This window comes from Microcaecilia unicolor, chromosome 10, assembly GCF_901765095.1.
Source record: "Microcaecilia unicolor chromosome 10, aMicUni1.1, whole genome shotgun sequence".
Taxonomy (NCBI): Eukaryota; Metazoa; Chordata; class Amphibia; order Gymnophiona; family Siphonopidae; genus Microcaecilia; species Microcaecilia unicolor.
The window spans coordinates 564,685-590,680 of record NC_044040.1 but is presented as its reverse complement, the minus strand read 5'-3'; the positions used below and the strand labels follow the sequence as shown (position 1 = coordinate 590,680).

Below are 25,996 nucleotides of genomic sequence, written 5' to 3'. Positions count from 1 at the left end.
CGTCAACTTTGTACGCTTCCGCGATGGAGTGCAGTTGAAAACGTCCAAAATCGGCTTTCCATTATACCGATTTATTCGTTTTTGTGAGATAAACATCTATCTCCCGATTTAGGTCGAAATCTAGGCGTTTTTCTCTTTCAATTATAAGGTGGATAGTCACCTGCAGAAAATATTTACCTTTTTCACCCCTCTCTCAGACCTTCTATCTTAGAGTCTAAAGTGTCCTTTCACTAAACGGCAGAAAGCACTAACGCATGTTTCCTGTGTACCAAAATGCACGACGGTAGTTCAGGCATCTGCGCACACTTTCCCGGCAATAAAAATACTTTGTATTTTTTAGCACTGGAGATGTGTTTTGGGGGGAGGCGGAGAGTAGGCGTTCCCAGTGTTAATCAGTTAGGGCAGCTACTTTGACACATGCGAACCAATTGGCACGTGGTTAGCGCACAAGCTCTTTCTGCCTAATAAGTAGGTGTTGGGAAGAGCTCACGTGTTAATGACCACATGATAATTGGGGGAAATCAAATTTTGGCCCTTATACAGCCATACTAAAACTGGCCTCAGTGTACAGGGAATCCCACGTGCTTAGTAAAAGAGTCCCTAGGGTTTTTGGCCTAGTCATCCACAGTCTCCCAAAATGAATTTAGGCTTTGGTGTCTAGTAATGAAGTGGGCATTATAGCAGAACATTATGCAAAAAGTGAATAAGCTGATGTCACCAATTTATTTTCATAAGAAGGAACAGCTTGAAGAAATGTCAAACAAACTTCAGTGGACGTCACAGTTCACTGTATGGTTAGTAACATGGTAACATAGTGAATGACTGCAGATAAAGACCTGAATGGTCCATCCAGTCTGCCCAAGATAAACTCATTTTACATGGTATGTGATAGTTTATACCCAAGTTTGATTTGTCCTTGCCATTCTCAGGGCACAGACCATAGAAGTCTGCCCAGTACTCTTCCTGTACTAAAAGGTCTGAATATTCTGGAATCCTAAACAGTTACAAGATTCCAGAATCCCAATTAGTAGCAACATTCCATGTAGAACCCCAAAGAGTAACATAGTAAATGAAGGCAGATAAAGACCTGTACGGTCTATCCAGACTGCCCAATGAGATAAACTCATTTTACTTGGTATATGATACTTTATACCCAAGTTTGATTTGTCCTTGCCATTCTCAGGGCACAGACCGTAGAAGTCTGCCGAGCACTTTCTTGTATTAAGTTCTGAAGCTAACGTCAAAGCCCCTTAAAATTTAGACTCCAGCCCATCCATATCTATTCAATCACGATCAGGGCGTAGACCGTAGAAGTCTGCCCAGCACCGGTTTAAGTGGTAAGTTTTAAAAGATGTACTTGGTTTAAAGTTTTTAAAGTTTATGGCTTAAATCAGGTTTGATTAACCAGCCCTCCTCCAAGACAGACAACAAATAAACCAAATCTAAAATGGGAAAACAATATGGCCCTTATTTTAGGAACTCTTTTCCTATGTTGAACATCTGAAAAACAACAGCATTTAGATATCCATCTTGCAGGGACATCCAAATCTTGATTTTATAAAGCCAGAACATTGAATCTAAAACTACGGCACATCTTTATGGCCTACTATTATTGCAGCTTAGTAAAGGATGCCTTCATTTGAACAGTGGACATTCATGATAGAAATAGCAGCTCATGGACATTCATTCCTCAAGTATTTTAGAATGGACTGTACATCAGGAGATCTTCTTCTAAAATACTAGGACCACCAGCGATGTACAGTGACCTGGACATCCTTAGTTATGTCCTTTCTAAAATGCCGTTTCATATATGACAAAATCTAGGGCATATTAGAGTGTCTAATACGGAGTTAATCAATCAATAAAAATAAAAAAAAGGAAGGTAAAAAGAAAATCAAACCACTGTCCTGCTAATCTAGAAGTAGAGATCAAAAGAAAATGCCACATTTTCAGAGTGGATTCAAAATTCAGACCATTAGATTCTGGTCTAATATCTACTGCGAGCCTCTTTCATAACTGAGGAGTTGTATGATGGGTGGTGTCCAGTCTGATCATCAAAAGAGAAGAAAAACAATGCAGGTCTAAGATGGGGTGGTGTTTTATTAGAAGTGAGGTTGAGTATTATGGGAAACCTGCGTAGAAAGCATGAGTAGCCAGTAGTAAGATCCTGAATTGAGTAGGGTAATCTCGCCATTATATTCTTAAAGTTCTACAGTCTTATAATCAAAATAACCTCCAACTGAACAAACAGTTGCAATAGTCTAATCTATTAAAAATTAAAGAAAGAATGAATCAGAATTTTGTCAGTTAAAGTAAAATCATGTAGCCCTCAGTTTCAGAAATGTGGAGCGAGCAGATTAGACATATGATAACGTGGTAATATAGTACATGACTACAGATAAATACCAGAATGAGCCATCCAGTCTGCACAGACAGGTGGCTAGGGATGTACCTGTAGCTCGGTGCTGGTCTCTCCCTCTCCACCCTCTTTGTGTTTAGGGTTCTACCTACTGATCCAGTCCTCCCTCTATGACCTTTTTTTAAACTGTGAAAGTAATTTAAAGTTTTGCTTTTAGTGGAAACACTCTATACTTTTACTTCATCCTCTCGTCATAAAGGAATCCTCTGTGTTTGAACTTTCTCACTGTGTGTGTCCCCATCACCAACTCTGGAAGAGCATTCCAGGCATCTGCCAGTCTTTCTGTGAAAAAGTATTTCCTGAGGTTGCTGTTACATTTATCATATACTGGGATGCAAATCGAGCTCAGTTCCAAAGACAGTAACCAAAGACAAAGCCATATTTTGAATCATTGGCGAGATTTCGTCTTAGAGCTGCTAGGGTACAAACAATCATATTACCCCTTTATTACCCTACTCATTGGACTAGAGTATGACAACCAAATGGCAACTGACTTTTATGGATTAAGCTTAAATTTGTGATCAGGCCAGTTTCCAACTCATGCAAGGAGTTGAGAGACTGAAGATCTAGAAACAATGAATCAGCACAGACAACAATCAGAAAGTCATCAGCATATGAGTAACTAGTTATTTCAAAGCTTTGGATGAGAGTAAACAAAGGAGAGAAAGACAGATTGAATAGGGTCAAAAAGCTACAACGGAACCTCTGCATACAAAGACAAGAGCACATGTCCTTGTGTGACACGTTCCAGTGGGCATGTTTGGGTGGAGCATGGGACAGTCATGATTTCTACGTACACTTTAAGCACAAACCTTTATACCTGCTCCTGAGCAGAGGTAAATGTCCATAAATTCATTTTAGCCATGATTTCTGCAGCTTTTCTGGGTTACTATTATAGAAAGACACATGAGTATCTATGTTTATTTATAAAACAAAGGGATAGGTGTCTTACAGACCTGAGGGGGTTTTGTAGTGCTGTACAGTTAGGTACAGTAGGGGGGTCTTTTACCATAGGAATAAAATAGGCCCCGCTGCAGATAACTTTAGCTAATCTTTCGTAAAAGACCCCCTGGGTTTTTAGGTGTTCCTGGAGGGCTCACAATACAAAATAAGTGTGCTAAACTGGGATTTGTACCTGGGTCCCTTAATATGAAGTCCACTGCACTGACTACTAGGCTGCCCCTCTGCTTTGTTGGGATGTGTGGATGCCAGTTTACGAGGAACGGTGCCATACAGAAATTGCTATGGCTTCTTTTTGGGCATTTTTTTAAATGGTACCAAACTGAGCAGAAAAATCTGTGGAAAATAGCAATTTTCAAAACAAAAAAAAATAGACTTTTTCCTGTTCAAAAATTGTTATGCTCAGGATGAGAATTTTAAGGCATTTTCAGCAAAATGACTACAATTAGACTGGGCGTTATCTAGGGAAGAGCAGCCGATTCACAGTGGTCGAGTTGCCCACAGAAGCAGAAGTGCAAGTTTGGTTCTTCAGCGGTTTTCTACCTAGAGCCTGTGGTGTCAGATGAACGCCAGGCTCATAAGATAAGTTCTTGGTTCATTAACATATCTTATAAGTTTTTCTGTTTTTTCAGTGACTATTTTCTGTTTTACTTTTTGCTTCATGTGGTTTTGGTTTTCAGCTGGCTTTAGTGACAATTGCAAGTGCAGGCCAGACTATGATTAAATGTGGCATGTGAGAACTTATAGCCTATTTAAAACAGAAAAGGGTGAGCTGCCAATGAAAGACGTGCTATATCTCACTACAGAGTGGTACTAAAATGAGACCAACACATGGGTGTCATTGCCTGAGGGAGCTCCTCCTAATTATAATTATTATATTTTGGTTATGCATAATGTGAGTCCCACGATAGTATTTTTTCCTGGTTTATGTTAGATTACAATTAGACTTGGACATCATACCAAAAATTCCCCTCCATGTGTCTAGGTCCAAAATAGGAACCCAACTGCCCACCCAACCTAGACAAGCTTTATAAAATTATGTTTAGAATGTTTGTACGTTTGGGAAGCTTGCCAGGTGCCCTTGGCCTGGATTGGCTGCTGTCGTGGACAGGATGCTGGGCTCGATGGACCCTTGGTCTTTTTCCCAATGTGGCATTACTTATGTACTTAGGGTCTTAGGGGCTGTTTGCATTCACTACACTTTAATTGCAAAAATTGGTGTGTGGTGAGCACAAGGTTCTGTGCTATTGGACACAGCGTATAAGTACATTCACATTTAGCACAGACACACATACTAGCAGAAAAAAATGCCAGGCAGAACGTTACCATATTGTATGCTAACTCAATCTGCAATCCACTCCCATTCTCCACTCATAACGAACCCAGTTCTCACTGCAAAAGACGGAATGCAGTTAGTGCAGAAATTAGTCTATACTTTCAGTCCAACATGGTAACAGCTACTGCTTAGTACACATTAGTCAACAGACCTGGTAATGTTCAATGATCCATGCTTGAAAGAAGCACCCTAAGATGATAATGGGTTCAATATTCAGACCACGTGACCCCCACAGTCAGCACTGAACCCAGATATCCAATGCCAGGCCGTTTCCAATGACTGACATGGAATATCCAGGTGAAGCCAATATTCAGCACTGGCCAGTTAAGTTTAAACTGGCCAAAGATATACCTATATTGGTGACCAAATTTGGCCCCAAACTTAGCCGGCGATGCATTAAATATCAGCATATAACTAGTTATATCTCATGATACAACCACTTATTCACTAGGTGGCTATCTCCCGCTGAATATTATTGGATAGACAGCTGCGTGCCAGGATCCATTCCTGGACAGTTAAATGGTTTTAGATATTGGGCAGATTACGAATAAAAAGAACTTAATTCCTTAATTGTTTTCATCCTGTTCTATTAAATTCTCATTCTAAGACTGTTTTCAAAGCCTCTCTCTTGTCTCTGTGAATAAAGCTAACTTCTCCCAAAATGAGTACGAAGTCCTGCTCTAGATTTTTGAGCTCAAACTAGATAAATATTCATTTTTTTTGTTATCATAAAATGGCACCAATAGAACAGTTTCATATCACTATTATATTCTTCCAGGAAAAGTTAACAGATGGTTACTAAATTTAAAAACCACAAATATTTGAAGGAATGCCCATCCTGCTAATTACATTTCTAGACAAGATGAAACAGACCTTACCAACACATACCACTGCCTGGAGGATTTCAGAAGTGATATTGTTTCAACATTTCTGCTATCATGGGGCATAGATTTCTAAAGTGTCAAAGCATAATTTTCAATCATTTAACCCTTCCTTGTCTAGAAATTCCTGTCCTGTTCTAATTCTTGTACATCAGTTTCTTTGAGCCTACTTGCGAATAAATGCAGTGCTAAAAATGCACACACAGGGAAGTTCAATAATCGCAAGGTATGTGCGGAAGTAACCTATTTGGAGATATTGCCCCAGAGCAAATGCCAATCTAAAGAAGTCTCTCTGACACAGTCAAAGTCTTAACATCTTAGAAGAAAGCTATTTGTTTCAACTGGATGATTTTCAAGCCCCTTTAATAAGTCAGACATTATTGTATGGATGTTGTATTATATAATCCAGGCATGCTGTATCCATTAGTCAGACTACAAATTCCCTCTACCCTCCCTTGATTCAATAAACCCATCATTGCATTAATTCACATTCAGAGCCACTGTCCTGAATATCTGGATAAGAACATCAGCACTGGAACTTGTTATCTGTTATCCGGATAACATAGGACAGCTATCGGTTCTGAGTTATCAGGATAGCACCCTGAACACTGTCATTTGGATAAGTCCTGGCTTCACCCATATCCCACCCAGCACTACCTGGATGGTACAGAAGCACTCTGTAAGGATATTCATTTGTTTAAAGTTTATTCATTTAATCAAAATACGGAACATCTTTGGACAGAAAATCCACTGCAGAAAAGAAACCAAAATATACTCAAAAAATAGAAATACATTTTGAACTTAATAGTCCAGAAAAAAATGGGAAGCTGGCACTAAAAAGAAACAATTTACTCAAAGTCTTTACCCTTACACTTAGCAAACAAACAGAATCGTAGCGTCAGTCATTGGAAAGTTCAGAAAGCTCCTCTATTATTCCAAAACACATGCGATTGAGCAGGTTCAAAGAAATTGTATTTTCTATTAGCTGAACTTCGTGCCTGCAGAGATCACTTCTTGGTGCATAGATAAAACGTCATTCTCCTCTCTTGAGTCCAGTGAAATGCATCGGGAAATTCCTGGATTCTCCCTCCCATAAAGTACACCTTGGGTGCCCTAAAATACAAGTGCAATAACGCCCCCATGTCTTGCAAAAATACAAAAGACATAGGCAATGTAGCTCTGTGTGTTATTTTGTCTTGAAGTGTCTCCAACATTATAGTCAAAAACACTGGAGTCTTCCGTCCTATGGGAAAACTTCAAGGAAACAGGTATAACAAAGTTTGAGCAATGGTGGATAGTTCAAAACTTCCTTTCGAAATTTATGAAAACAATCCAAAAGGGAAGGAAGTCTTTAAACACAGAAAATGTAAAAGCGTTGAGCTTATGTTCAAGGTTTTCTAACGTGACATATGTTAATAAGCTGTTGAGACTTCTGTGCCTGAGTGTCCTTAAGATGGGAAACAGAATTCCAGGTTCCTTATTACTCTGGACTCCATCTGCACTGTTAAATCTTTTATAAAAGGTGAAGTAGAGATTATAACCATATGAAGAGTTTCTAAAGCCATCCAGACTGAATCTAAAGTAATAATCTGGGGCCAGATAAAGACTGCACGGTGACAAAATGTGATGCTGAATCTTCTCTCTAGAAGCTCATCACTCCTTCAATCTCTCTTCCAGGGATTGTGTGGAGTCCTATACAACAATGCATTCAAGTATCTGAATTCAAGAGAGCTTGGGACAAGTACATAGGATTTCTAAGGGAGTGATAGGGAGAGTAGTTTGCATTGGATGGGCAGACTGGATAGGCCATATGGTCTTTATCTGCCTACATTTTTCTATGTTTCTATGTAATGGTGTTAGTTCACATGTAATGCTTGGCTTTCAACTGCCTTGCCATAGCCCCCTCAGTAGAAGATTCTCCACCTTCACCTGATAACTCAGGCTCCACCACACTTCCTGGAGAAGTATCAGGAGCTCTTGGGCTGAGTGAAATTTGCCCTCAAGTTTGGCATTCTTCCCAGCCCCAACAACAGTGGAAGCACCCAGTATGTGAGGATATTTAAAGGCAGTATCTGGATTGTGTCTCTGAATATCCTAATAAAATAAGCAATTACTTTCATACTTTCCAATTCTTATAGCCCGCAGATACCTACACAGCTCAAAGCAGATCACATTAAAAAAAGCTGGGGACATCCCAGAAAAATACAAAAAAATATTGATAAAGAATTAACTTAATGTTGTGTCTACAAAATAATTAACCATCAATTATTCCTTAAACAAACAAGTTTTAACTGCCTGTCTAAATGACTGATAATTCGTTAAACATTAATTTCTTCTGGAAGGTAATTCCAGATCAAAACCATTCAATACATAAATGAGGAATTGGCATGTTTAAGAGATTTAATCCCCTAACAGTAGAGAATTTAACCTCATCTGATTCCTGAGAAAGTATTGCAAATTGCCGAGTGATAGCAAGATGGAGTTATCCTATAAAGCATTTTAAAAACCATCATACAGATCTTAAATTTTACACGAGCCTTGATCAGAAGCCAATGCAATTGGACAAAGAGGGGAGTCACCTTATCACACTTTCTAGCAGAAAAAGTAAGCCTACTGGCCTGCAAATAGGTGGGAAAATGTGGGGTACCAGGGGCGTAGCCAGGCAGCAGATTTTGGGTGGGCCTAGGCAAGAAGTGGGTGGGCACCAAATGTTCTCTGCCCCCCCCCCCACCAAAAAATATCTCAGCTGGTGGGACAATGCTTCTCTCCATCTTGGCAGCCTGCAACAAGCATACGCTGAAAACTGAGAATGCGCAGGTGCCAGTATCGTGGAGACAGTGGCGATCCTAGCTTGCATGACACCCAGGGCGGATCGCCGATGCGCCCCCCCCCCCCCCGGGTACAACACAGCCCCCCTCTGGCAAAATGACACCTCCCCCCCCCGGCGAAATGACACCCCCCCCCCCCGGGTGCACGCCGCTGGGGGGGGGGGTGCTGCGGCGTGCACCTGTCAGCTGAGTTCTCTAACTTCGCTGCAGCTCCCTCTGCCCCGGCTGGATCAGGAAGTAACCTGTTCCGGGACTGAGGGAGCTGCAGTGAAGTTAGCAAACTCAGCTGACAGGCGCGCGCCGCGGCACCCCCCAGCGGCGTGCACCCAGGGCGGACCGCCCCCACCGCCCCCACCTTGGTACGCCACTGCGTGGAGAGCAGCATTTTTGTTACCATCAGGATGAAGTCTTCAGCTGGCGGAGCTTGGGATCCCCAACAGCTACCACTAAACATGTGCTACTGTTGGGTGGGCCTGAGCCCTCACTGGATGGGCTTGGCCCACCCAGGCCCACCTGTGGCTACGCCACTGTGGGGTACAAATGCAGCAAATAAATAAATAAATGTTGAAAGTGAGCGCATTATGCACCGAAATGCAAGACTGCATTGAGTCTTGATATTATATTTTTATGGATTTTATAGATCTCTATGGACTATATGTTTTTTAATGTGATTTTTAATAAATATCTCGTGGTTGGTACTTCTCTGGTCATTCCCCTTTTGTTCTGTTCTTAACATTTTTAAGCTAATCTAATTAATTGGAAAATCATGAATCTGTTGAGGGTTACTTTAAAATTGGATATGTTACGATGGCAGGTGGTGAGCTGAGTAGAATGGAGAATTTGAAGTACTCTGCAGTACAGTTGAAGTTTTTAGCATTAAATCTTAGCTTCCAAATTCTGCCTCTTTCTCTCTTCCCCCCCCCAATCCATCACCCTTATGTTTATCCTTTTCCCCACCATCCAGCATCATCCCATCTCTTTTCTCTGTTCCCTCCAGCATTGCCCTTTTGTCTCTTTCTGTTCCCCCACCTTCCAGAATAAACCTCTGTTACCATCTAATGTCACTCCTCAGTCTCTACCCCCCACTAACCAGCATTACCCTGATTTCTCTTACCCCCTCCCCACCACAGCCACCCTTTTATCTCGCTCCTCCCCCACTATTGCTCATCTGTCTTTCTTCCACCATCCAGCATTATCTCTGTCTCTTTCTCTTCCCCCCACCACCATCCCACACTTTTATTCTTCTCCCTCACCATACAGCATCACCCAGCCTCTCCCAGCACTATCCACCATCCCCCTTTCTCTCTCTCCACACCACCACCATCTGGCATTCCCATGTCTCTCCCTCCCCATCCATTACCACTGTCCAGCATTGCCCTGCTTTCTCCTTTCCTCCTCCTCCCACTCGTTTGCTCTTCCACCATCCTGCTGCTTCCATGGGTTTGCAGCAGCAACAAGAAATAGAAGTTAGACACTGAGCCATTGCCAAGTATGTGCCTGCAGCTGCTGGATTTGCTGGTCCCACCCCCCCCCCCCCCCCACCCCCAGATATAACTTCCTGTTTCAGAAGGGCAGGGCCTGCAGAGTCCACAGCATTACATACAGGGAATTAGCTCCTTGCCTAGATTCTAATTGTTATTTACTGCCACTGACCCAGAAGGCAGCAGACCCAGCAGGAGAGCAAGTGGGTGGACAGCAGGAAGGGGCTGTGGGGGCTTAGTTTCTCCAAGCATCTTATACTGGGCACCTATGCTCCCTCTGCTCATCCAATCACATCTTGTCAAGGTAAACATAGTGAGTATCACCACATGGCAATAGCCCCTTTCTAAACTGGATTTTAAATGTGTATGCAACCTACATGTGTGAACGCTGCTATTTACATATGGGGATGGTTCTAAGATAAGCGTCAATAATATATGGATTCATTGAAAACTGCAAAAACAGTTACTGTGCATCTAAAATATTTTTATTAGTTAAAACTTGGACCTGAGTCAAAATATAAAACTTTAAAAGTAAATGTCTTTTCTTACAGGATTCAGGAGTCTTTGAAGATTGTGATGTCTCTTCAGATCTGTTCAATTCATTCTTTGAAAGAATGTAATAACCCATAAAACTTTCTTACAGTTTCTCTAGAATACACACAGCTATTGGAACTCTCCTTAAAAGGATCCCGTCATTTTTTCCTTGTGGAACCATTTTGCAGTTTGATTTTTATTGCCTTAATACCTTTTAATGACAGTGTAAAGATCCTGCTGCTCTCTGCAACTTATTACCTAGTATAGAGAACTGTTGACTCCAGAGCTACCATTTTTGGATCATGCATCATGCAGTCCTAGATTTCAGCTTTTCATAAACCTCAAATGTGGTGTTCAACTCTCTCTCTTTCCCTCTGTTAGTGTTCCATTCTTTGGCGTATGGGTGTGGACCATACATTATGTATGAGATACTACAGATCCCATTTGCTTTGGCTCATTTTGTATGCATGCATGTGGGGAAGAGCCTCGGAAAGGCAGCAGCCAGTTGCAGTGGGAGGATCTGAGTGAGCAGTCATTGTAATTGGAAACCAAAGCCGTCACTGTCAGGGCTTTCAGTTCCAAGGGCTTGATTGAAGAATAGGGCGAGGAAGCCTGCTTTTCAGCTCCAGGACAAGGCATCAGCTATTTATTTTGTATTTACCAAATCTGGAAGTAAATTAATAGTTTCCAGGAAGAAATTGAGCACAAGAACCAGTCTGAGAGTCTAAGAAATTTGGTGAAAGGCTGCTGGTCACAGAGAAAAGGAAAACAGAGGAATAAGGGCTGGTGGTGTTTTCCTGACATCTTCATGAACTGGGTGAGCAATATTAAAACTTATGTCCTAAAAATAATGTATGAAAACCAAATGGTAATTTATCTGACTTTTATTACTATATATAGTAAGGAAAAGCAAAGCATGTTCTAAATAGAAAAGCCAAGTGAATTGGAAATTATTCTGTTGCTTGGATTCAATAGATGCATTGTGACACCTGCAGAGCAGACAGAGGCTGAGCAGCAGAAGTGACTGCAAGGCAGAATAATTCCTTCAAAAGCAAAAATTAAAAAGGAAATTTCTGGGGGGTTGCTTCAGAAATGTTAATTAATCTGCACATTTACTAGGATGGTCCGAGCACAGCACAGTACGAGCATTTAGGATGAGGTTTCAGGAGAGGTTCTAATTAAGTTTTTTTCTCTGATTTTACTGCATGGTTCCTTTAACCACTTTCAGAGTCTTGTAAAATAAGTGTAGGAGGCAGTGCTTGAAGTGTACTCTGATCTGCAAGTTTCTATTATCTGCTAGATGGTGTTAGGCATTAAAGTAATATTTAAGGCATAAACCATTTACACATTGCCAGAGGTGAAAGGCAGCAGAACAGTTCTGCTGTCAGTCTGCAGTGAAAGAGTAAATTTCCGAGGCACTTCCGATTGTATATATTGTTTCTGCCTTATAAACTGCTTTCATGACAAATTAACCACATATGTCCAAGACCTCAGAGACTGGGGTGGGGGCGGCGGGGGCTGCAGTTTCCTTGTTTGAGCAGGGAGATCACTCAACTTACTATACCCACAAAAATCACCTTCCATCAGGTGTAGCAAATACACTTTTATCCTGTTCCTTTGCTTTGAGATTTTCCAAGGAGTGCAGTATTCTATAAATCAGTAATACCATGGAAAAATGAAACCTTCTAGTGTTAATCTTCCTGTCACATGTGTTTTTATTGAGAAGTGATGAAACATTTACACCTGCTCACATGATGGTGGGAGCAAAATAACAAATTGACAGTTTCTAATAGCTCTGTACAGCCTTCAGGGTTTCTTCATCAGGATCCTAAATTCTTTTTAAATGACCTAGACTAAGTGAAAATAATAAACATCTAAAAACTCCCAATTCAGAAATTCAGCCCATGTCCCCAAATTACCTAGTACCCTCATCCCCCCTCTTATCCAGGAGGTGGGGCTGTTATTCGGATGATAGGTCAGTTCTCAATAAATGAGTTTCTTTTGGTAATTTCTGGTATTATATTTAAAAAGTAAATGTAGAAAACTGTGTACTACCATACTTCCCAAATTTCTGAAAGTGAAATGAAAGCAATGTGCTTCTCTCCCCATAGATTGGGTCTGTTATCTGGCTGCTCGGTCATTAATCTGAGGAAATGACATCTCTGGCAGTGCACGTGATGCTTGGGCTCCTCATTCATTCGAGTTGTCTACATGGATTTTCACCTCCACAGGCAAGAGTGTATTTGACATTCAATGGTAAGAAATCTTAAGCCGTTCCGATTCAGTTGTACTCTCTGCATTAGTGCTGCCCCAGGAAACAGGTATACTGGCTTCTAAAATGTCATGGGGGCAACTCTGCATAGACTGTTATTAAATGGACGGGGAAAATCCACTATAAAATGTTTTGTACATTTTTGGGATCTTGCAGACTTGGATTGGCCACTGTTGGAAACAAGATGCTGGGCTCGATGGACCTTTGGTCTTTCCCAGTATGGCAATACTTATGTACTTATGTACAAGGTGGCTTCTAGACATAGATGCCACTTACGCATGCCAAAGTCTCCAGCAAATTGACAGTTAGGTGCTATATGCACCAGGTTCTGCTTTATAAGTGTCATAGCGCCTAACTTCAAGGGTTCGTACACATGGGTGAAGCGTGGGTGTCTCCCAGTTAGGCACAGAATTCTCTGCTAGGCATGCCAATGTACATCTGCCTACACATGGGGTCACCAATGCCGCCCTTAAGCTAATATTGTATCATGGAATCTCAATGTATAATTGGTGCTAAGCACATGCCATTGGACCGAGGATTGTCCTTAAGCCCCCTGATTCTATATATAGTACCTAAAGTTGTGAGTGCAACTTAGTTGTTTAACAAGCCAACTGGCCACTAACAAGCAATTATCAGCAGTAATTAGAATTTACGCACGCAACTTTCTAAGTGTGTTCTGTAAAGTGCAGCTTGTAAATTCTAACGCATGGATCTCCAAAGGGGGGGGGGGTTGGCGAGGTTTACAGAACAGCACTGTCTGGTTTTTTTCGGCACCAATTTTTTTGGCTGCATATTTATTTATTTATTGCATTTGTATCCCACATTTTCCCACCTATTTGCAGGCTCAATGTGGCTTACATAGCACCGTGCTGGCGATCGCCAGTTCCGGTATGACAAGTGCATAGTGATATTATGGTAGAGATCATGTGTGGCAGACACATTATGAAATAGGAAAGGAGAAAGAGTTCTATTATGTCCATTTCGAGTGTTAGATTTGTTGTGTTGCATATATAAAATTCACCCCAATATGTTTTCTTCTATATCAAATAAATGGTGTCTCAGATATCATTTTGCATCTGTCTATGATAAGTATTAACTAGAAGTGTAACAACTAAGTGAAAAAAAAGTCTTTCTTCACTGGAGTTACAATTACTAAGAAGTTTGTTGTTGAAGTTAAAAAAATTCAGAGCAATCAACCGTTCTTCTGTTTATTTAGTGGAGATATACTAAAACATTAATTGCACATTACTGCATGTGCTGAACTGCTAAACAATGTTACTGTCTGACTAGATTTCCACTCTGAAAGCTCTTTTCATGACATGTTGTTTCACTTTTCCTAGCAAAATGGTCTCTGTATGTTGTACAGAATGTCACGTGTGCATGCTGATGGAATTGTAGGCAAAGCACAGATAGTCTCAGGCTGTATGTTTCACAAGGTTTCATTATCACTCTGAATCAGGGTGACAGAGTGACATGCACCCAGCACTGTTTACAACAGGTATTTTCTACTTCTTAGGGTTCAAAGGGGTTTTTGGAAACGTTGTGAACTTGCAGAAGATCTGAACAGTCTACTAAGTGGCAGGTCCTTCCTTGTAAACATGTAAAATCAGATCAATTCTAGTAATTACAGTTGAATAAGCCTTTGGAGACACAAGTCTAACTAGAATCTGTCCTGGTATCTGTAATAAAGAAGCCAGAAGCTGAATACTCTGAAATTTGTTGCCAGAGAATGTGGTAAAGGCGGTTATCTTAGCGTGGTTTAAAATGGCTCTGGACGGCTTCCCAAAGAAAAAGTCCATAGACCATTATTAAATTGACCTGGGGAAAATCCACTGCTTATTTCTGTGATAAGCAGTATAAAATGTATTGAACTTTTTTGAGATCTTGGCAGGTATTTGGGACCTGGATTGGCCACTGTTGGAAACAGGATGCTGGGCTTGATGGACCTTTAGTCTTTCCCAGTGTGGCAATACTTATCTACCCTACCTGGAAAAGGTCATTCAGCCAGATTGTCCTAATGCCATTCGCTCTTCTCATTCTCCCTTGAATGATCTCAGTGTTGTCTCTCAGATGGACCATTGAATTTTCACACCACCCAGACATTTATTCCTGGGATTACTTTTAAGTTGTCCTCTATCATTTGAGGTATGTTGAAAATAGTTACTGAAGTTATTAGCTGATCACTCTTCACGATGAAATGTTTCCTCTGGTTTTTCCAGTTCAGATAATTCCTTTCACGATTAGCTTTTCAGCGCACTTTAGGGCTTCCTTTGACAAAGATATTTACAACAGGTACCGGTACATGCTTGCAAAAAAAAGTCCTGCTGAAGAGAGAATAATTAGCAGTTCTGAGGAAAAAAAATTCTGGTGACATCATTTACCTCTAAGCTTATTCATTCCCCACTCTTTTACACAGTTTTAGAGTACAAAACCCTAAATCCTTACAATCACTAATTACACAGAGTTGCAGCTGAAAAAAGGAAGGGGGTGAGTGTAGAAACCCAGCATCAAGGCAAATTGGAGAAAGGGTTTGTGCCTTGTTGCAAAGCTTCTCTCAGATGGAAATGCAGGTCACCCTGATTTGCAGGAAGAGCTACATGAGGAGCATGATGTAATGTAAGATAACAAACCGTGATTTGGAAATGTAAAGACTGCTTTTCAGAAACTAACAGCATTATATAGAAGAAAAAATGCAACCAGTTAATGAAACTCATAAAATCCATAATGTGCATAGATTAGCTCTAACCAGAAAATAATTTAGGTACCACTACTAAAGAATTAATTTCACATTTATATTTTTGCAAATCACCCTGTCCGTTGGATGAATTCTTATTGTATTAGATTACAGGACTTTGCAATTACTGAACTGGAAGTAAGATTGTGAAGCATTAGGAGATATTTAGAACATCTGTCAGCAGATAGACCAGCAGTAATTATCAGACCTTTGTGTTTCCAAATATATTGTACACGTAAAAACAAATTTATAAAGCCCCCCCCTGCCAATCTGTATTTGGGATCACAACCTGGGCAGACTATAAATAGAAACATCACCTGCTCACACCTCGGCGGGGGGGGGGGGGGGGGGGGTTACATGGCCACAAGTGCTTTGTTGGTGCTGGATTTGTCTACCGCACATTTGCTTCATGTCTGTTTTGCTACTGTAAGGAAACCCAACCGCCCATAATCAGTTGCACATTTAGCTGTAATTTCAGCATATGCTGATACAGACCTGACAACAGCTACTAACTTGCAGTATATGAGACCTGGGGGGTTTGTGGAGGTGAAACTTGCTGAGTTGTCTGATCAGCTCATGCTTGCAGGTTTTATGTCAAGCTCCACCTGCTGTAGACCATCTTGAATCAATCTCTTCATAAAGATGGTTAAGAGAACAAAATGAATGAATAAATTAATGAGTGCATCTCAATCAGGGTATCAATGTGTTTTCATAGCCTCAGCAATAGATCTGCTACAAACCTCCCTGTGTAATGTTTTCCATGGAAATTCCTTTAGCTTCGGCAGTAGCTTGATACTATATTTAGTTTAATCCATGCAGGAATTTCCTTTCATATTTCATTCATATACTTAACCATTAGATACAATAAAAACAGCCACCCGGTACCCTGCACCTTCATTTGGTTCTCAGGTGAACATAGAAATGTTTTCACCAGTTCATTGAAAGTCCAGCTAATATTGATAAGTGGGGAAAAGTTCTTAAACTGAGAACATGTTAGTACTGATTTGTCGCATAGGGATGGAATTTCAAGGGGTCACCAGGATAAGAATCGAGTTTTCACCTAAATATCCTGTAGAAATTAGTCAGCAGCAGGGTTCTCTATGCCGAGTATAATAGGAGAGGGAGGGTTTTCTTTTTTTTAAATTTAGAGTAGTAAAGAATATAGTTAATCTTAAACATCTTTTCTATTAATGAATCCTGGTTTTCAGAAGCAATTATTTTAAAACTAATTTGCCCTCCAGGATATAGGCAAAACAACCTAGGAAAGGAAAGTGGGGAGGGGTATTAGTGGGTTTTTGGGATTAATTTTAACATTATTTGGTGTACACTAACAGGGGCATTTTCGAAAGAGCAGGGCACCCATCTTCTGACACAAATCGGGAGATGGGCGTCCTTCTCTCAGGGTCACCCAAATCGGCATAATCGAAAGCCAATTTTGGGCGCCCTCAACTGCAGTCCATCACGGGGATGACCAAAAGTTCATGGGGGCATGTCAGAAGTGTAGCAAAGGCAGGACTGGGGTGTGCTTATGAGATGGGCATACTTGGCCGATAATGGAAAAAAGAAGGGCATCCCTGACAAGCATTTGGTCAACTTTACTTGGTCCATTTTTTTTCACGACCAAGCCTCAAAAAGGTGCCCAAACTGACCAGATGACCACCAGAGGGAATCGGGGATCACCTCCCCTTACTCCCCCAGTGGTCACCAACCCCCCTCCCACCCTAAAAAAGAAATTTAAAACATTTTTTTGCCGGCCTCTATGCCAGCCTCAAATGTCATACCCAGCTCCATGACAGCAGTATGCAGGTCCCTGGAGCAGTTTTAGTGAGTGCAGTGCACTTCAGGCAGGTGGACCCAGGCCCATCCCTCCCCTACCTGTTACACTTGTGCTGCTAAATTTGAGCCCTTCAAAACCCACAGTACCCACATGTAGGTGCCCCCTTCACCCCTTAGGTCTATGGTAGTGGTGTACAGTTGTGGGGAGTGGGCTTTTTGGGGGGGTTGGGGGGCTCAGCACCAAAGGTAAGGGAGCTATGCACCTGGGAGCAATTTGTGAAGTCCACTGCAGTGCCCCCTAGGGTGCCCGGTTGGTGTCCTGGCATGTCAAGGGGACCAGTGCACTAGGAATGCTGGCTCCTCCCATGACCAAATGGCTTGAATTTGGTCATTTTTGAGATGGGCATCCTCGGTTTCCATTATCGCTAAAAACCAGGAACGACCATCTCAACATTTAGGTCGACCATCTCTAAGGTCGACCTAAATGTTGAGATTTGGGCATCCCCGACCGTATTATCGAAACAAAAGATGGACGCCCATCTTGTTTCGATAATAACAGTTTCCCCGCCCCTTCACAGGGCCATCCTGCGGGGACGCCCTCAGGAAAACTTGGGCACCCCGTTCGATTATGCCCCTTCTAAGGGGCCCTTTCACAAAGGCACAGCAAGAACCCCAGGCTTGTTGCGCACCAATTTGGCACTACCGCCAGGCTACTGCAGGAGTCCAATGTTAGTGCCTGTCACAACCCCCCCCCCCCCCCCACCACCACCACCACCACCACCACCACCACACACCATTTCTGGTGCTCAAAAAAAAAATTTTATTTTTTTATTTTTTTTTTAGTGCCAGGGGCTTACCTGATGGTGATTGGGCAGTCCCATGAACAGTCCGGGAGCCCTTACTGACTCCTAAATAGATGGTGGTAAGGGCTCCTAAGAAATGGTCGCATGGCAAGTGGTTAACTTACTACACAAATACAAAAACCAGGATCTGCTGCTAGTAAATGACAGAAACTTCCTCTGAAGGAGGCTGTTTACACAGTTAGCAGGAAAAAAGGCCTCAAAGAGCTTCCAGATCATCAATGGATCTGCTGAAGCTACAACGGGTCTCACGACCCTACTTTCATCCTTGGCCAAAAAAACCTGCTTAACGTTAATTAAACGTTATTTAATTAATTCATCGTGGATACTTTATGTATATGCTCCACCTTTATAGACATTTCAATAGCGTATATATCTTATCTTTTATAGTGAGAGAACCACTTATCTTTTATAGTGAGAACTCTCAAGTCAGCGTGTCGTGCTGTTTCCCTCTCTTCTTTTTATTTTCAATGTGTTAAGCCGACGGTGGCCAGCGTTTCGCACGGCTGCTTCAGGGCTTCAATTACACATTTGAAAGAACGGTCAACACTGCTTCTCCACGCTCTTCTGCCAGTGTTAAATGCTTTGGTGGGGAGAGAGTCTGAGAATGTGATTCCACTAAGTTAGGTCATTTTAATAACCACGTTGATTTACCTGCTGTTTAGTTTGTGCAAGAATTCTTGGTTGTAAAGTCTACTTTGAGTTTTGTTCAGTTAGTGTTATTTCCTACCAGTGTGAAAGGCCCCTCATTGGATCTGATTTTTGTTTAGAAATTTATGGAACTACCAACTCTGCAAAGACATTAGAGAGAAAAGTCCTCCCTTTGATGGATCATTTTTATCATCTTTCTTCCTACGATATTTGTTTTAAGAAAGAATTCAATCTGTAGATTTTAAAAAAAATACTGTTGGGTAAGAATCAGTATCCAGATCTTTATTGATCATTACATTCCGATTTATAATGATGGCCCAGATCATGGCTTAGATGATAGACAGTTCAACAAGCAATCTACCCTTACTTCCACTTTAAAAGTAATTGTTCCACCGGCAGAAAGTGTAGCATTAGTGATGCACCAGGTACCACCATTTTGTACTGAACTTGTGAAAGCAAGGAGTGGCTTGTGTCAGGCGGAAAGAAAAAGGTACATGTTGCACCAACCATTTCATCATATGTTGTATATCGAGTTGTTGACAGAATACCAAGTTTCAGGTTTATTAACATTTGAAATACCACTGATAGGAAATGCTGTCTCAGCAGTTTACAATAACCACTTTTATAAAAATGGAAACAAAAATAAAGTACAGATCAAAGTTACATAATTAAAGTTTAAATTGAGGGAAAATAGAGGAAGAGTCCAGATCTTCAGGCAATCCCCAGCCTTCCAGATTCCAATGCTAATATGAAAGTTACTTTCCAAACACATCCTGAAATAATTATGTTTGGAGGCTACTCTTAAAACAATAAAAAGAAGTATCCATCTAAGATGTCATGGAAGATTGTTCCAAAGTGAAGGGACCTGTTATGCTAAATATGGTATGACAGATGGTGTCAAGTCCAATGTATTTGAAGGAGGCACCACTAGAAGATTTTGCTGAGTAGATCAAAGTAACCTTAAGGGGGGAATAAATTATCAGGAACCTAGATAGGAATCGAGACAGACCTGAGTAGGAACGTTGTAGATGAAAGTTATTATATTATGGGAAATCCTAGAAGTAATTAGGGTTATGTGGTTGAATTTCTAGGTTTTTAATCAGTTTTATTGCTGTATTTCATATCAATTAAAGATGCCTACGTTAATTCCATCATAATCCTTGGGGAAAAAAAAAAAAAAAAAAAAGAGTATAAATAGTACGGACTAGTTAGTTCATTCACTAAAGTGCATAATGCAGGCTATTGTAATAAATTTCATTCTGATTCAATCAATCTTAATTTACACCTAAGATTTTGATTGACTGGACAATGAGGATTTGAATTCCATCTATCTGTACAGTGTTAGAAAGCAATAGAGATCCTTTACTGTGGAATTAAAATTCCTTTTGATTTATCTGGATTCAACTTTAGACAGTTTCTCATTAAAGGTAATAAATAGAAATAAAACATACAAGATGATGGGTGCTAGAATAGCAACTTGAGGCACCGAAGGAGTATCTGGGCACTGAATGATGAAAGACCTGTCAGTTATGTAACACTTAAACCGTTTCAGGGCTAACACAGAGATACGAAACTGTAACAAAATCCCACATGCAAGGTAGACACCAGCTTAGAATCTACTTGACCTTTTCAGTCTCCATTTGGGAAGGAAAAAGGCCTCAAAGAGGTCTTGGATATTGAATAGCTAAAAGAGCTAAATGGATCAATTCAATCCTCTCTTCATCATTGGCCAAAAAAACCTTCCAGGGCTCAACTATGTTGATTTATTTCTTCTCTATTCTTGTTGATTTTTTATTACTTGTTTTACTGAGCTTATCACTTCAGACTTAAATTAGAAAATTTAAATAATCAATAATTCACTCCATTGGCTTCCATACACATCCAAGCTAGTCTATCCAACGATGAGCTATGGTACTTAAAAAAGGACACTTATCTTTTCAATGCCCGTGTTCTTAGTCGACGCTCGACTGTTCTGCTGTTGTCTCTGTCTCATCAATAAAGGCAGTTTGAATAGGTTCTTAAATTCCATAAGCCATTATTAAGATGGACTTGGGGAAAATCCACTGCTTATTTCTAGGATAAATAGCACAACATGTTGTACTGTTCTGGGATCTTGCCAGGTACTTGTAACCTGGATTGGCCACTGTCAGAAACAGGATGCTGTGCTTGATGGACCTTCAGTCTATCCCAGTACAACAATACTTATGTACTTATGTAAACGAATGACACCCCCTTACTCCTCAACCCCACAAAGATATAAATGAAACATTACATACCAGCCTTTAAGACAGCTTCAGACATTATGGCCAGTCCTAATAGAGCAGCAAGCAGGTTCCTGGAATAGCCTAGTGGTTGGTGCAGTGCACTATAGAGAAGGTGACCCAGGCCCATAATCCACTCTATTACATTTGTGGTGGAAAGTGTCAGCCCCCCCCAAACCTATTCTACCCACTTATAGGTGACACCTTCAGCCGTAATGGCTATTGTAGTGGTGTATAGTTGGGTACAGTAGGTTTTTCATGGCTTTTGAAGGGCTCACCATACAATATAAGGGGGTAGTGGTGAGATGTATACCTAGGACCTTTTATGTGAAGTCCACTGTAGCATCCCTTAGGGTGCCCTGCTGCTCTACAGTGATGCTTGTGTGTCCAGTCTACTAGGAAAACTGGCTCCTCCGACATCCCAATGGCTTGATTTTCTGCATTTTCAATTGATTTTCTGTTTTTCACATGGTCCAAAAAGGTAGACTTACTAAGCACAGCAACGTCTAGGAAATTGTCATTTTCAAAGAAAAAAGATAAAACGTTTTTCATGGTCATTTTTTATACTTGAATTTTGGATGTTTTCAGCAAAACATCCAAAGTCAGATTTAGACATTATATCGAAAATGCCCCTCTGAGATGGTGTAAAACCTGGCATGGAAATTTTTTCTCATACATATGCGTTATTATTCTCACTACTACTAATCATTTCTATAGCGCTACTAGACGTACGCAGCGCTATAAACAAGGGAATACACATGTAGATTTTACTCCTGCCCAAGCCGTGTGCACATCACGCCTCCTTGAAATCTCTACATGGCATGGATATTCACGTGGAAACAGCGGTTTTCTAAAATCGGTATTTTCACATGTACACGATTCTACACGAGTAAACAGTCTGTAAAATAATGACCTTAGCATGCAGCAAATCATATGCACTGAACCAAAGAGAACATGCTAACATGCCAGTTTGTGTTATTTTGTGTAGAACAAAGCAAACGTGTCATGAAACTGTTTCCCTACACACAACTCCTCACAGACCCTAATATAAGCAGCTCTGAATGTTTGTGTCTACAAAATACACACGAACGGTGCATCGCACAAGTCACATTGAAGTAGGCATTATTTTGCACTGTGCCTTCTCTTTAGGCTCATATACCCATTTCCATATCTAAAACTCAGTTTATGTGTGGATAACGCTTTATAAAACTACAGCCTGCAAGTTTGTTATTCGGGTGGTTTCTTTCCCTGTATGTTTTATCATTGCATGAAAGTATGTTAAAAGCCATATTTTTAATATGAATGCTGTAAACTTCACTTGATCCACTGGGGGAAAAACATACAAATAAATACAGATTTTATCTTCTTACCGACTGTACGGCTAAACAATTGGAAATAGCTTGATTTCTTCTTGGCCATCTGTTCTTGTCTGTATGCCGTGACCTTTCATTCTTCCAGCAGGGTGGGATGTTTACTGCATGAAGAAATTGTGAATGTCATTTCTTAAGTGAACAGACAAGGGTTGTGCTGGAATACAACAGTGCATTGGCACAGGAATCGAAAAAATATTCATAACTTTGGTATTTTCTAATATCAGTAAATCCATTTTTCCTACGAGGCAGCAAAGGAGTTTGGAAAGAGAGAAGTGCAGACTTCAGGGGAAAAAAAATGAGGGAATGATAGATTATCCTTCTTTTTTAAGTCTCATTTCATATTACACACTTTCCTGACATATTTCCATGCCACAATTCATGTACTTGTTGTCAGAGATTTTTCTAAGCTACATGATAAATGCATCTCCCAGCTATCATGAAGCAGTGTGTGTGCCACTCCCAGACCCCTTCCGACTTCCCTATGTGAGGGTGGGGTCTAGATGCAGAGGAATTTTCTACCTTTTAAATCCATTGCTCTGCCTGATAACTAAAAAGGAGCAATTTAATACTGAAAGTCAGATTGTTGGGTTTGTTATGTTACTTTTAGAAGCCTCTTTGAAGCATTATGAAAGTTTCTCTTAAAATGCTGGGGCAAGAGTTTAGGGGAGGCTTCTGCTCACTTAAACCACACGGCATCCTACATAAGTACATAAGTAGTGCCATACTGGGAAAGACCAAAGGTCCATCTAGCCCAGCATCCTGTCACCGACAGTGGCCAATCCAGGTCAAGGGCACCTGGCACGCTCCCCAAACGTAAAAACATTCCAGACAAGTTATACCTAAAAATGCGGAATTTTTCCAAGTCCATTTAATAGCGGTCTATGGACTTGTCCTTTAGGAATCTATCTAACCCCTTTTTAAACTCCGTCAAGCTCTGCCCAGTTAGTACCAGGATGGTCTCTGGACAGATTAGGCAGTTATACAAGCATCAGACATATTCTGTGTCAGGGCCTGGGTGGGAGCCCACAAAAGGCAGACTTCTCTTTGCCCGCTTGAATATTGGGCAGTATCCACATAACATCTGAGTTGGTAGCAGATTCCAGATATTTAATGCTGCTGCCCAGGCATGGCCTAGCATTACTTATCTGTGTTTATTCTGTACATAGCTGTAACAGCTTAAAAACAGCATTGGCTGAATATCAGGGGGGGAAGGGTGGCTTTTTGTTCTGCTTTTATTTCAAAGGCAATGGGTTAGTAAACACTGGGCAAAGTCCCAGCACTTCTGAGATGAGCTTCCTGCTCACTCCTATTTTCAGTATAGATTGATTCTCTAATTAGCAGGTTACATTATAGAGAATTGGCTGGGAGAAATAGTCGAAAATTGACCAAATTACTCCTTTATCTGTTAAAAGAGAGCTGTGAGAAACTCAGGAAGTTCATTATTAGAGCATCTTATTAGAGGGTGGAGGTAACTGTACAAAGGGAACTACACACCTAGTTGATAAGTAATCATATTCTGTAGTCCGAGAGGAGAAGATAAACTGATCCATACCTTAGTTATGCAAAAGCAAGCAGCCAGTAAGAGTACAGGTAACACTTTACAGGGTAGTTCTTTACAGCTGAAGAAAAGGTTGGGGCTTCGGTAGATATTTTTCTCATTTCTTTCAACAGGTACCAAAGCTCCTAGCTACAGAACACATCACCCAAATTGTCACCCCATTACAACTTCTACTTCTGTCCAAGTGGACAGACTGAGTCACAACAAGAAACTGGATCAGTGTGAAAGATAACTGTGGGTTGATCCCATCAGGAGACAAGTAGAGATACTAACAGAGGAGGTGGTGATACTAAGAAGCATCCGTAACAACTACAATCAATGAAATGCTACTTGAGGTGTCTAAGATCTCCAGCAGAAGGGAAGATGAAGCTAGACTGAAAGATAACAGCTGGACACAGATCACCAAAGCCACACCAGAAACTCTACCTTTCCCCAAACTGAAGAATCAGTATGCAACCCTTGAGGCAGAAGATGCAAAAAAACATCCAAGGAAGGACCCATAGTCCATAAACCCCAAACTGCAGGATCCTATACCTAGAAAGGAAGGGTATCAGTGGCTGACGTCTCTCTTCTGTGGGATACAGAGGTATCCATCTGCTGATCAGACATGATGCCCTTGGCGGTGTGCTATCTTTCTAGTTTCAAGAGCGAAACATCATGAAATGTCTGATGAAACTTATCAACCCTACTGACTAATATCTTATGTTTCTTATATTTATGTTTATTAGATGTTTCTTGGGTTTATGTCCATTAGGTTCTTGATGAATAGCCTTTCTGTATTACAACCAATATATATATATATCAGTTGCAAATACAAATAATAGCATCTAGAGCAGAAATTTTCAACCTTTTTCATCTTATGCCACACTTATATGGCATTAATTTGATCTTACTAAAATTGTCAAGGCACACCTCCACAAATGGCCCAGTATTTTACCTTCTACCCCACTCCCAACCCCCACATATGGTTTGGCATGTTAGCTTCTCCCCTCCCCCACCTGCACCCCCACACATGGTCCAGCATTTTACCATCTCCTCTCCCCCCCCCCCCAAAAAAAAATAGTCCAGCATTTACCTTCTCTTCCCCACTCCCCTCACAAACAGTCCAGCATTTCTTCCTCCTGTTCCCTCTCCAACCAGCAACCAGGCATTTTCTCTTGTCAATCTTATCTGCTCTTGCCGACCCCAGAGACTTCTCTCTGATGTAACTTCCTGCTTCCCACCTATTTGGAAGTAGGAAGTTACATCAGAAAGAAGGCTCTGGAGTTGGGACAAACAGGTCTTATGAATCGCTGCTCAATGGCACCGACTGCTAGAAATAAGAAAACTTTTAAAATGTACAGTCCATTCTGGCAGAAATTAAGCTGTTCCTACTAATAAATGACCCTCAACTCCCATGGCACAGCCGTAGCACACTGGTTGAAAAATGCTGATTTAGAGGGACTCTGGTTTTTTTATTTTTATTTACTAGGATTTATTTACCGCCTTTTTGAACAAGTTCACCCAAGATGGTGTACAGCAAGAATAAATCAAATATAAGCACTAGACAATTACAGCAGTAAAAATATTCAAATAACAGTACACAATATGGTGTGATAGTATTCTACATTACAATGTCAACATAATAAAACATTTTAGTAGACAGCATCGGGTGTAAGTGTTAGTGGAACATATATTTATTTATTTTATTTATTGCATTTGTATCCCACATTTTCCCACCTCTTTGCAGGCTCAATGTGGCTTACAATCATCGTGAATAGTGGAAGCATGTAAGAAGATATACAATTAGTATCATAGAAGGATCTTGGGTAACATGATAATGAAAAAACATAATAGTAGTTTAACTCATGAACATGATAATGATGAAACAAACTAGTAGTTTAACAAACTAATATTGTAAGGCATTTCTGGATAGTTGTATTGGAGTTCATATTTGTTGGTTTTTGTGGTTTGCCTTGTTAAAGAGATGGGTCTTCAGTAGTTTGCGGAAGTTAGTTAGTTCATAGAGCGTTTTTAGGTTGTGTGGCAGCGCGTTCCAGAATTGTGCGCTCAGGTAGGAAAAGGTTGACGCA

General features: G+C 40.8%; 1 protein-coding gene across 1 annotated transcript in view; it reads left to right on the top strand.

Annotated features, from left to right (window-relative positions):
- Window positions 1-10,985: 10,985 nt before the first annotated feature.
- Window positions 10,986-25,996, top strand: part of SEMA3C (semaphorin 3C) — a 154,494-nt gene continuing 139,483 nt past the window's right edge. Inside the window, exons 1-2 of the mRNA XM_030215781.1 lie at window positions 10,986-11,256; window positions 12,551-12,695. Of these exons, the coding sequence (XP_030071641.1) occupies window positions 12,593-12,695 (103 nt within the window). The 5' untranslated portion in view covers window positions 10,986-11,256; window positions 12,551-12,592. The remainder of the gene's footprint in view (window positions 11,257-12,550; window positions 12,696-25,996) is intronic.